At 46.0% G+C, this 13,372-nt stretch overlaps 1 protein-coding gene across 1 annotated transcript in view; it reads left to right on the top strand.

Annotated features, from left to right (window-relative positions):
- cntln (centlein, centrosomal protein) overlaps nucleotides 1-13,372 on the top strand; it is a 578,849-nt gene that overhangs the window by 361,580 nt on the left and 203,897 nt on the right. The window contains 1 exon segment of the mRNA XM_038803995.1: nucleotides 5,642-5,865. Within this exon segment, the coding sequence (XP_038659923.1) occupies nucleotides 5,642-5,865 (224 nt within the window).

The following is a 13,372-nucleotide window of genomic DNA, read 5'->3' as shown; positions in this document are numbered from 1 at the left end:
AGGTAACCACTGGTCTCAATGTAAAAAAAACTTCCCCCGCACATCTCCACTGAACCTTTCCCCCCTCACCTCGATCTTGTGCCTATTGTAATTGTCATTTCCACCCTGGGAAAAAGCCTCCAATTGTTCACCCTATTTATACCCCTAATAATTTTATAAACTTCTATCAGGTCGCCCCTCAGCCTCCGTCTCTCGAGGGAGAACAATCCCAGTTTATTGAATCTCTCCTCAGAGCTAAGACGTTCCATACCAGGCAACATCCTGGTCAACCTTTTCTGTACTCTCTTCAAAGCCTCAACGTCCCTCTGGTAGTGCGGTGTCTAGAATTGGACACAGTATTCTAAATGTGGCCTAACCAATGTTCTATGTAACTAACATAATTTTCGAGCTTTTAGACTCGATACCCCAGCCTTCTGAAGGCAAGCATGCATATGCTTTCTTTACCACCATTTCCACCTGTTTAACGATCTGTGGACCTGCACGCCCAGATCTCTCTCTGCTCTTGATGGTTCTGCCATTTATTTTATAGCTCCCACCTGAATTGGATCGACCAAAATGCATCACTTCACATTTGTCCGGGTTAAATTCCATCTGCCATTTCTCTGCCCAATTTTGCAGCCTATCTATATCCTGTTGTATTCTCTGACAACCTTCCTCACTATCCGCAACTCCTGCAATCTGAGTATCATCCACACACTTGCCAATCAGACCCGCTATGTTTTCTTCCAGGTCATTTATATATATTACAAAGAGCAGAGGTCCCAGTACTGATCCCTGCGGAACACCACTAGTTACACACCTCCATTCGGAAAAACACCCTTCCACTACTACTCTCTGTCCTCTATGGCCAAACCAATTCTGAATCCATCCAGCTAGTTCACCCCTGATCCCATGTGATATAATCTTTTGCACCAGCCTGCCATGAGGGACCTTATCAAATGCTTTATTAAAGTCCATGTAGACAACATCCACATCCCTTCCCTCATCAATCATTTTTGTCACCTCCTCAAGAAATTAAATTAAATTAGTTAGACATGACCTCTCTCGTACAAAACCATGCTGTCTATTAATAAGACCATTCACTTCCAAATGTGCATAGATCCTATCTCTGAGAATCTTTTCTAACAATTTCACTATCACTGACTTCAAGCTCACTGGCCTATAATTACCCAGATTATCCTTGCAACCCTTCTTAAATAACAGTGCAACATTGGCTATCCTCCAATCCTCTGGGATCTATAATAATAATCTTTCTTGTCACAAGTAGGCTTACATTAACACTGCAACAAAGTTACTTTGAAAGTCCCTCGGCGCCACATTCCGGGAGGGAAAATTCAGAATGTCAAATTCACCTAACAAGCATGTATATCAGGACTTGTGTGAGGGAACCGGAGCACCCGGAGGAAACCCACGCAGACACGGGGAGAACGTGCAGACTCCACACAGACAGTGACCCAAACTGGGAATCGAAACTGGGACCCTGGCTCTGTGCTACCCACTGTGCTACCGTGCCGCCCATACTGTTTCTAGGGCCATTTCCTTAAGTACTTTGGGATGAAGATTATCAAGCCCTGGAGATTTATCCACCTTCAATCCCATTAATTTCCTAAAACTATTCCTCTACGAATATTAATTTCCTTCAGCTCCTGGTGTATTGCTTTTTCTTGCTCATCTGGATGCTTCTTCTTTGAATCTGATTTGAGAAAAAACTGCTTCTCCCAAAGAGTTGTTAATCTGTGGAATTTGCTCCCCAGAGCATGGTGAATGCCGGGACAGTGAGCAAATTTAAGGAGGAGTTAGCTAGATTTATAATTGGTAATGGGCTGAAGGATTATGGAGAATGGGCAGGACGGTAGAGTTGAGGACAGGATGGGAACAGCCATGATCACATTGAGGGTGTTTAGCCTCGGGAGGTTAAATTGCCGACTCCCGCTCCTAGATCATGTGCTCTAGGGAGGAGATGCTCTGGCTGATTTTGCAATCCAGCTCTTGGTCTTTAACATTCTAGGTAGCAGATGAGGAACGTATCAGCCATGATAAAATGGCGGCGCTGACTCGATGGGCGAATGGCCTAATTTTGCTCCAATATCTTATGAACCTATGAACTTATAATACTATCTCTACATTTCCTTGTAAGATCATAGAACAGTACAGCACAGTACAGGACCTTCGGCCCACGATGTTGTGCCGACCATTTATCCTAATCTAAGAACAACCTAACCTACACCTCTTCAATTTACTGCTGCCCATGTGCCTGTCCAAGAGTCTCTTAAATGTCCCTAATGACTCTGACTCTACCATCTCCGCTGGCAGTGCATTCCACACACCCACCACTCTCTGTGTAAAGAACCTTCCTCTGACATCTCCCCTATACCTTCCTCCAATCGCCTCACCTTAAAATTATGTCCCCGCATGACAGCCATTTCCACCCTAGGGAAAAGTCTCTGGCGGTCCACTCTAACCATGCCTCTCATCACCTTGTACACCTCTATCAAGTCACCTCTCTTCCTTCTTCGCTCCAGTGAGAAAGCCCTAGCTCCCTCAATCTTTCTTCCAAAGTCATGCCCTCCAGTCCAGGCAACATCCTGGTAAATCTCCTCTGTACCCTCTCCAAAGCATCCACATCTTTCCTATAATGAGGCGACCAGAACTGGACACAATATTCCAAGTGTGGTCTAACTAGGGTTTTATAAAGCTGCAGCAAAACCTTGCGGCTCTTAAACTCAATCCCCCTGTTTCATAGATTTCATAGAATTTACAGTACCGAAGGAGGCCCTTTGGCCCATCGAGACTGCACCGGCTCTTGGAAAGAGCATTCTACCCAAGCCCACACCTCCACCCTATCCCCTTAACCCAGTAACCACTTAACCCACCCAACACGAAGGGCAATTTTGGACAGGGCAATTTAGCGTGGCCAATCCACCTAACCTGCACATCTTTGGACTGTGGGAGGAAACCAGAGCACCCGGAGGCAACCCACGCAGACACTGGGCGAACGGCCATGGTTTGGCCACAGTTCCTTTTCTTCTCTTGTGCCAAATAAGAAATAACTATTTGTTCCTGGAATGCCTGCCATTGCCTGTCCTTCCTTTCAAATCCTAGTCCATCAAACAATCCTGATACTTCCTGATAAAAAAATCCAGTTGCCTCTTTGCAGACTTGATGATATATCCCAAGCACCGCAAGCATTCTTCTGTTCTTGATCAAAGTTTGAAAGTTTTTCCTCAAAGCATTTTATCTTTTTAAATAAATTTAGAGTACCCAATTATTATTTTTTTCCAATTAAGGGGCAATTTAACGTGGCCAATCCACCTACCCTGCACATCTTTTTTGGGTTGTGGGGGTTAGACCCACACAGACATGGGGAGAATGTGTAAACTCCACACGGACAGTGACCAAGGGCCGGGATCGAACTCGGATCCTCGGCAGTGTGAGGCAGCAGTGCTAACCACTGTGCCACCATGCCGCCCTTCCATCAAACTCTTGATTTATGCCTTGTAGATGGTGGACAAGCTTTGGGAAGATCAGGAGGTGAGTTACTCATCGCAGGACGCCTAGCCTTTGACCTCCACTGATAGCCACAGTATTTATATGGGTAGTCTAATTCAGTTTCTGGTCAATGGACACACCCAGGGTGTTGATATTGAGGGATTCAGCAGTGGTAATGCCATTGAATGTCAAGGAGCAACCATTAGATCCTCTCTTGTAGGAGATAATGATTGCCTGGCACTTGTGTGGTGCAAATGTTCCTTGCCACTTGTCAGCCCAAGCCTGGATATTGTCCAGGTCAGGTTGCATTTGGACATGGACTGCTTCAGTATCTGAAGAGTTGTAAATGGTGGTTAACATGGTGCAGCCATCAGCTTCTGAACTTGTGATAGAGGGAAGGTTATTGTTGAAGATGGTTGGGCAGAGGACACTGCCCTGAGGAACTCCTGCAGTGATGCCCTGGAGCTGAGATGATTGATCTCCAACCACTAAAAACATCTTCCTTTGTGGCGGGTATGACTCCAACTTGCGGAGAGTTTTCCCCCTGATTCCCATTGACTCCAGTTTAGCTGGGGCTCCTTGATGCCATCCTGGGTCAAATGCTGCCTTGATGTCATGGGCAGTCACTCTCACCTCCACCTCTGGCATTTAGCTCTTTTGTCCAGGTTTGAACTAAGGCTGTAATGAGGTCAGGAGCTGAGTGACCCTGGCAGAACCCAAACTGAGCGTCCGTGAGCAGATTATAATAATAATCTTTATTACTGTCACAAGTAGGCTCACATTAACACTGCAATGAAGTTACTGTGAAAATCCCCTAGTCGCCACATTCCGGCGCCTGTTCAGGTACACTGAGGGCGAATTCTGGATCCCCAATTCACCCAACAGCACGACTTTCAGGACTTGCTCAGTAAGTGCTGCTTGATAGCGCTGATGATGAGCCCTTCCACCACTGCTGATGATTGTTAGTGGACTGAAGGGGTGGTAATTGGCCGAGTTGGATTTGTCCTGTTTCTTGTGTGGGGTATCTCTTCTCATGGTTTCTCTCTGCATTCCTGTACCATCAGCATGAGAGTTACCAAAGGGTTTTCTAACCTTTCGGATCTATATTCACCTCAGCCACCCAGCTCCATGTTTCCACCACCTTTGTTTGAGATCCCATTGCCTGTGCTGTATGATTTCTTCTCCGGTATTAGATAGGCAATACATCTTTCCAGCTTTATTTCCTCTTGTGTCCACCAGAAGCTCTAAACTTGCCACAATTTTCATCTCCCACCATTCCGGTGTCTCAGGCTGAAACTGGGCTGCTCTTATCACTGGTGCCATGCTTGATTCTGTTCAGGGCTTCCCAAGTCTTTATGCTGTCTGTCACAGACAAATTACTTGTGCCTATGTTACATTGACCTCTTTCGCATCAAGATGCTGCTCACCCCCATCCCCTCCCGCCTCTCCATATCCTTCTCCTCAAAACCTATCCCTTTGACCTAGATTCATCCTATCCATTGTAACCTTTCCCCCTTGGGGCAGCAATTCATTTTTTGGAACCACTTTGGGACCTTCTTTTACCTTCAGAAGTGCTCTCTGAATACAAGTTGAAGCAAAGAATTTTTTTGGGAGGGACGGTTATTACCTCCAAATAATTTACGTTCAACTTTCAAAGCTATTGGCTTGAGAATTTTTTACTCTTTGTTGCAGTGTGTATTTGTTTTATTCTGTTTTATATTGTGTCTTGAAATTCCTTTTCATCTGTGCAGAATGATGAGCCAATGTAAATAATTTGCTATTGTAACTTTAGAGAGAGTTAGTTTGAGGTTCTGAGTCCTTTTGTTGTCACATTGGATTTTATGTTGATCATAATTAATCTTTGTCTATAATAATTCATACTTTTCGGTCAACTGTTTAACTTTTTTTATTGCAAGAAACAAAACAGCGTTAAGGACTGCAAAGAATTTCATTTTCAAATGTTTATATCCTTTCAGAATTTGCTTGAGTCTGCTATTGACTAATGACATTTTGTACTGTAATGTTGCATAGTAATTGGTGTCCTGTCTAGCAATTTTTAATGAAGAAATGTCAACCCTTTCCTAACAGAGGGGGCGGGGGATGTGTTTAATATTAACAAGAGTTGTTGTTCTCTTTGTGTTTTCAACTACAGAGAAGAAACTGAAGAGTAAAGCACTTGCTCTACCAAAGCAAAGCCTTTCCATCATTGCCTTACAGCAGCGTCTGATATCACTGCAACAACAGATTGCTGTTACTCAGAATGGGAAAAAGGTTGCCTTAAACATTGTCAATGAACTGAAGCAAAAGAATCAGAAGTTAACAGCCCAATTGACTTTGGTTAACCAAAAACTTCAAATCAACAGACAGACAATTCAGGTATGTCTAAAGTCAGTTGTGGATTAAAATTGTATAGTGGAATGGAGTTACATATCACAGTGTTACTGGCCCAGCGCGTTGTATACTATTACACTAATAGAGCAGTATGGAGTTACATATCACAGTGTTACTGGCCCAGCGCGTTGTATACTATTACACTAATAGAGCAGTATGGAGTTACATATCACAGTGTTACTGGCCCAGCGTGTTGTACGCTATTACACTAATACAGCATGGTATACTAATTTACTGTGCTTCTCCAAATCAATAATGTTACCTTTGAATCGTACACCATAACTGGATCCTGTTCAATCACTGGAAAGTTATGAAGGTTCAGTGTTTTGGCTGTATGACACACCAGCCATCAACACTGTGCCCAAGATGGACATATTCTTTGATGTATTGTAAATTTTCTGACTGAATTACTGAAAGGGGTAACTAATATTGCGCTTGGAGGATTTAATTTCATAAATAATTTCAATACCAAATGGGTGTTCTAGAGTAGCAGTACTTTCAGCAGGGACCAGACATGAGTTCAATTATCTAAAATAAATTATTTCTCTGAATATTGCTTTTTTTTTAGAAAGGCAAAGATGGAATTAAAGCGAGGGAAGAAATTTAATGTTCATATTAACTATTAAAGGAGAAGGTAGTTCCAAGGGAAACACTCCTCATTGAAAAATATTTACAGAAAAATATTTGATGTTTTTGAAGCAAAAACATGGAATGTGGAAAATCTCTTTCTGGTTAGGCCGCACTCTTCCCCAAAGCAGCTGCATTGGATGTTCTCACACCAGTTCCTAGGCCAGCACAAAGCCACGATTGCCACTATGTTCAGTGGAGCCAGTTGGAGATCCTTGCCTGGCCTGACATGTAACAAAGCAACAATCTTCCTAGACCCATAGAGGTAAACATTCAAAATGTTGACAAATAGTTTTCCAGTTTCAGTGGTTGTGGTGTACTTTGAATTAAAAGGCACTGCACCTAGACCTTTCTACCACCTCCCAATTCTCCCATTGCTTTGAAAGGTGAGTGCTCAGAAAGGAGACTGATTGTTCAGCATCTCAGTTGGTGTCCTCTCATATGTGACGTTAAACCAAATTTAGATTTTCAGATCTGATGGGATTACTTGTGAAGTCACTGTTGGAAGGGAGGGTGAAGGTACCGGCCTGTGCCATGCTCACTTGTCCTCCACGGACCTGACTTTATTCTCCTCAAATGTTGAGACTTTTTGATGACAGAGATTTCCCAATTTGGATCTGTCCAAGGTTGTTTCTTCATCACGAGGACCCATCTTACAGGCTCTGAGATTGGCTTTCAGAATGTCATTGTATCAGAATTTGGGCCATCCAGTGGTGTGAGTTCCGTGCTCAGCTGATTGCAGAGTTCCTGGTTTGGGTTTGCAGGAGTCCTCTGTGCAAAGCATATTGCTGACCCAGTGAAATTGTGCTCTGATGAGTATAGGTGTTGTACCTTTGGGTTAGAGCCCGTAGACAAATTGGAATTCTTGGAGAGACTTTGAGTCCTGCTGATCAGCAGCTTCCTGAAGTTCTGCAGCCTTGTTCTCCCACCATCAGTTCTATATCTCCCTCAGTTTGGTCTGCAGTGTATATTTTGTTTGATGGCATCTGGCTTTTCTAATCGGTGATTGTTTTATCCAATGTGTAAGATTTGTGAGCACATCATCTGGTAGCTTGGCTATATCTTGTCAAACCAACCTTGCTGCAGGGCAGCACGGTGGTGCAGTGGTTAGCACTGCAGCCTCACGGCGCCGAGGCCCCAGGTTCGATCCCGGCTCTGGGTCACTGTCTGTGTGGAGTTTGCACATTCTCCCCGTGTCTGCGTGGGTTTCGCCCTCACAACCCAAAGATGTGCAAGGTAGGTGGATTGAACACGCTAAATTGCCACTTAATTGGAAAAAATGAATTGGGTACTCTAAATTTATAAAAAAAGAAAAAAAAAACAATCTTGCTGCTTCCATTTATCGAATCCAAGAACCTCAGGTAGCATGCTATGACTGAAATCCCTTAACTCTTCCAAGAATCTCCAATGTCGATGTTATCTTCTAGGATACCGGCAAGCTCTGTGTCTAATTTTAGTTCCAGTACCTGTCTCTTGGCTGAGTCTTTTAGAATAGTTATATTGAGCTTATTTTATGGTTTGACAATGTATCAAAAGGCTTTAGGTGTTATCTTCAAGGACATAACATTTCTGACAAGCCGATGGTCTGGCCAGCACTTAACGCCTCTGAGGCAGTAGATAAAGTCCAAGTTCATCAGCTTGCTGGAAGATTCTGTTTTTGATGATGAGGTCAGATTTGCTACACTTAGAGAGAATAAGCTAGCTGTTGGTGTTTACCAATGGCATGGTGTTCCAGTACTCCTCTCCATGTATTACAGGCATGGTAGTGAAGTCAACAAGGATGATGAGTTTTCTTGGTGTGGTACTCCTTTGAAAATCCTGCTGAGATCATCCTACAATACTTCCTTGACCTGGTCTGTGTGCACCATTGATGCATTGACACTGATGAATGTTGTGTATGGCTTTCCACCAAGACGTATTTGAAATACCATGGGGCGGTTGTTGATTTCCTTGGGAAATGAGTTGAACTTGTGTTCCAATTCAGATCGAATGACAAAGCCCACACCTGACTGTCGAGGCCGGTGCTTGGACTTGCCAGTCCAGTAGAATATGTAGCTCTTGCCTGCTTCCTCAAGTTGAGACTCCTCTGCAAACCTTCTTTTACTTACAGCAGCTACATCAATATTGGGGGCCGGTTTAGCTCAGTTGGCTAGACAGCTGGTTTGGGATTCAGAGCGAGGCCAACATCATGGGTTCAATCCCCTTACAGGCTGAGGTTATTCATGAAGGTGCCAACTTCTCAACCTGAGGTGTGGTGATCCTCAGGTTAAATCACCGGCAGTCAGCTCTCCCCCTCAAAGGGGAAAGCAGCCTCTGGTCACATGCGGATATGGCGACTTTACCTTCCCTTATATGAATATTGTAGCTGTCTAGTGTTCAGGCTTTGAGGACTGTTCTACCCTGTGTTACTGTCTAGAAATGTGCTGACATTTCATGAGCCAAGTGTCATTCAGTAGTTAGTTGTCCTTTGAGTTTGTGTTTTCTTTATGTTTTGAGCGCAGTGATTGGTAACCAACAAGGGATGGTGGCCTTGGCGGATAGGAAAGACTGTGTTTAAGGTTCCTTTTCTTCCTTTTCCCCGAGAGAAGGAGTAGCGCTGGGCCTAAGAAGATCTGCTCTGTCACCTTAGGAGGATACGAGCCTCCTAGCTGCCATGATCTGTGGAGACCAACTGTCACCCTCTGGTCGCTTATGACTAAAGGCTGCTGGTAGCATCCTCTAGCTGTCCCTGTAACCACTTGCCCATTGCCACCGGGTTTGGTTGATTTATTTGTTGAACAACCTGCATGCACATTGAGTATATTTAAGTGGGTGAGGTTTTTGTAGAGCTACTCCGACTGACTCGGCTGAGATGTAATGTGTGCCACAAACGTAGCATTCGAAAGAATACAGGTTTAGGGCTGGTTTAGCTCAGTGGGCTAGACAGCTGGTTTGTAATGCAGAACAAGGCCAGCAGCGCGCGTTCAATTCCCGTACCAGCCTCCCCGGACAGGCGCCAGAATGTGGCGACTGGGGGCTTTTCACAGTAACTTCATACTTGTGACAATAAAAGATTATTATGATTAAAAGAGTTGTCCTTCTCCTCGGTGAGCTGCAAGCATAAGAAGGTGAACATTGCTGTTCAGTCCATTGGCACTGTCTGTGTTCTTCACGCTGTCAGTCAATAAAGACTATTTGCCCCATAAATATGCGTTTCCAATCAGGGTTTTCCTTCTTCTAGCTAGGCCTGTCAACCAAAGTGATGAGTCCATTGAGCCTGGAGTTATCTGGTTTTGAGGCACCAGACATCCGCCGTCCTACCTCTATGCACCGTTCTAAACAGGGGTTGGGACCTGAAGGTGGCCAGTTGGAGTTTGATTAGGACAGGCTATTTGAGATGCTGATCAAAGGGGACTTTTTGCAGATGAAGAACGTCTCAACTCTCTTCGCTATCCCAGTCTTTCCGAAACATTTGATCCTTACTTCAAAGTATTATTGTCACGTAATTATGCCACACACTAAAGTTGAAAGTAGATTACGTGATGACTAATGAGACTGTTAGTGAATGTGATAAAAAAAACTATATATGCTGGAAATGCTCAGCGGATCTGGCATCAATCTCAAGTTTTGACCGACTACCTACCAGGAAAGCGGTACGCCAATTGAGTCGAGCAAGGGGGGCAGTTTCCGAGCATAGCGAGAAGGCGGGCCGTATGTTGGCGGGTCAGCTCCATAGAGAGGCTGCGGCACGAGAAATTGTCCAGGTGCGGAACAGGGTAGGGAAGTGGGTGGTAGCTCCAGATCAGATTAACAAGGTCTTTAAGGAACTCCATGAGAGATTGTACAGGTCAGAGCCACCTGGGGGAGGCCGGAAGATGCAGGAATTTCTAGATGGGCTAGAGTACCCAAGGTTAGGGGAGGGGGACAGGGCTGCATTAGAGGGGGGGATAATGGAGCAGGAGATAAAAGTTGTGATTGGGAGGATACAGTCGGGGAAGGTGGCAGGGCCAGATGGGTTTCCGGTGGAATATTATAAAAAATTCAAAAATAAACTGGTATCGCTGATGGTGGGGATGTTTGAAGAGGTGATAGGGAAGGGGGTGTTACCACAAACCTTGGGGCAGGCATCGATTTCCCTGTTACTTAAGAAAGATAAGGATCCGACGGATGGGTCGTATAGGCCTATTTCACTTTTAAACGTGGACGCAATGAAACTGGCGAAGGTACTGGCAGGTAGGCTGGAGGAGTGCCTCCCGAAGGTGATAGGTAAAGACCAGACGGGGGTTTGTGAGAGGGAGGCAACTCTTTTCGAACATTAGGAAGGTATTGAACGTGGTTATGGTACCGGCAAAGGTGAAGGAAACCGAGGCGGTTGTGGCATTGGACGCCGAGAAAGCGTTTGACCGGGTAGAATGGGGGTACCTGATGGCAGTGCTGGAGCGGTTTGGAATGGACCCAGATTTGTGGACTGGGTAAAGCTACTATATAAGGAGCCGTGGGCCTGTGTCCGCACAAACAACATCAGCTCAGAATACTTTCCTCTCCACCGTGGGACTAGGTCCTATCTTCCCCCTGCTGTTTGCACTCGTGATTGAGCCAAAGGTAATCACCTTTAGAAGTTCGGAGGTTAGGAAAGGAATAGTGCGGGGGGGGGGGGGGGGGGGGGGGGGGGGGAGGCGGCAATAGAGCATAGGGTGTCCTTTTATGCCGATGACTTGTTATTATATGCGTAGGAACAAAGTGTGTCAATAGGGGGAATACTGCAGCTGCTTCGGGTGTTTGGGTCTTTGTCAGGGTACAAATTAAATCCAGACAAGAGTGAGTATTTTGTGGTGTCTTGGCCGGGGGTGGGGGCAGGGGTGGGGGGGCTGCCATTCCGTAAGGCAGGGACTCACTTTAGGTACCTGGGGGTGCAGGTTGCCCGAGATTGGGGGGGGGAGACTCTGTAGGTACAACATTTCTAGTTTGGTGGGGAGGGTGAAAGCCGATCTGGCAAGGTGGGATGGTCTCCCTCTGTCATTGGCGGGTCAGGCACAGGCGGTTAAAATGAATGTGTTGCCGCGATTCCTGTTTATTTTTCAATGCCTGCCGATTTTCCTGCCAAAGGCATTTTCAGAAATTGAAGGGATGATTACTTCGTTCATATGGGGAGGGATGGTGGCCAGAATTATAAAGGTGCTACTACAGAGAGGAAGGCAGGCCGGGGGTTTGGGTCTTCCGAACCTGATGTATTATTACTGGGTAGCGAATGTGGAGAAGGTACGGAGCTGGGTCAGAGGGATTGACTCCCAATGGGTCAGAATGGAGGAGAGTTTGTGTAGCGGGCCGGGATTGAAGGCGCTAGCGACAACGCTGCTCCCGACGGCCCCGGGGAGATACTCGAGGAGTGCGGTAGCAATAGCTTCGTTGAGAATTTGGAGGCAGTTTCGACAGCACTTCAGGTTGGGGGAAGGGTCAAGGGAAATGCCAATTCGGGAGAACCATAGATTTGAGCCAGGGAAGTGGGATCGAAACTTTCGGAGATGGGAGGAGAAAGGAATTAGAACACTAAAAGATTTATTTCTTGGGAGTCGTTTTGCAGGATTGAAGGAGCTGGGAGCGAAGTATGGGCTGGAGCAGGGGAAAATATTTAGATGCATGCAGGTTCGAGACTTTGCCAGAAAGGAGATCATAGAATTTACAATGCAGAAGGAGGCCATTCGGCCCATCGAGTCTGCACCGGCTCTTGGAAAGAGCACCCTACCCAAGATCAACACCTCCACCTTATCCCCATAACCCCACCCAACACTGAGGGCAATTTTGGACACTAAGGGCAATTTAGCATGGCCAATCCACCTAACCTGCACATCTTTGGACTGTGGAAGGAAACCGGAGCACCCGGAGGAAACCCATGCACACAAGGGGAGGATGTGCAGACTCCGCACAGACAGTGACCCAAGCCGGAATCGAACCTGGTACCCTGGAGCTGTGAAGCAATTGTGCTATCCACAATGCTACCGTGCTGCCCGAGATACATAGGTTCCCAGTAGAGCCGGCTTCCACATAGCTGGAGGAGGTGCTGACTACAGGGGACTGGAGAAGGGGGTAGTATCAGCGGTTTACGGGGCTATTTTGGAGGAGGAGAAGGCGCCACTAGAAGGAATCAAGACAAAGTGGGAGGAAGAGTTGGGAGAGGGTATGGAGGAGGGGTTCTGGTGTGAGATGCTCTGGAGAGTGAATGCCTCCACCTCGTGTGCAAGGTTGGGGCTGATACAGCTGAAGGTGGTGGATAGAGCACGCCTCACAAGGGCGAGGATGAGCCGGTTCTTTGAGGGGGTAAAGATATGTGTGAACATTGTGGGGGAGCCCCGCAAACCACATTCATGTTTTGGTCCTGTCCAAAGCTGGAGGATTACTGGAAGGAGGTGTTTAGGGTAATCTCTAAAGTGGTGCATGTGAAACTGGACCCGGGCCCTCGGGAGGCCATATTCGAGGTATCGGACCAGCCAGGATTGGAAACGGGAGCGGAAGTGGATGTTGTAGCCTTTGCCTCGTTGATCGCCTGAAGGCGGATCCTGTTAGGGTGGAGCTCAACCTCTCCACCCTGGCGTGGCGGGGGGGGACCTGCTGGAATTCTTGACGCTTGAAAATTTAAATTTGAACTGAGGGGAAGGATGGAGGGGTTCTACAATTCATGGGTGTTATTCATTATGCACTTTCGAGAATTGGATCATATCGCACATTAGGGGGGTTGGTGGCTAGGAGGGTTGGGGGGAGGGGGACTGTATGTCTTAATGGTGACTATGGGCGATTCTGATTCCTTTTTGTCATTTGTTTATGTTAACATGCGGGCCAATCATAGATTATCATAGAATTATCATAGAATGTCTGGGGTTTGGTGGGAGGA

Source organism: Scyliorhinus canicula, chromosome 8, assembly GCF_902713615.1.
Source record: "Scyliorhinus canicula chromosome 8, sScyCan1.1, whole genome shotgun sequence".
Lineage (NCBI taxonomy): Eukaryota > Metazoa > Chordata > Chondrichthyes > Carcharhiniformes > Scyliorhinidae > Scyliorhinus > Scyliorhinus canicula.
This window is presented reverse-complemented; position numbering and strand designations above follow the sequence as displayed.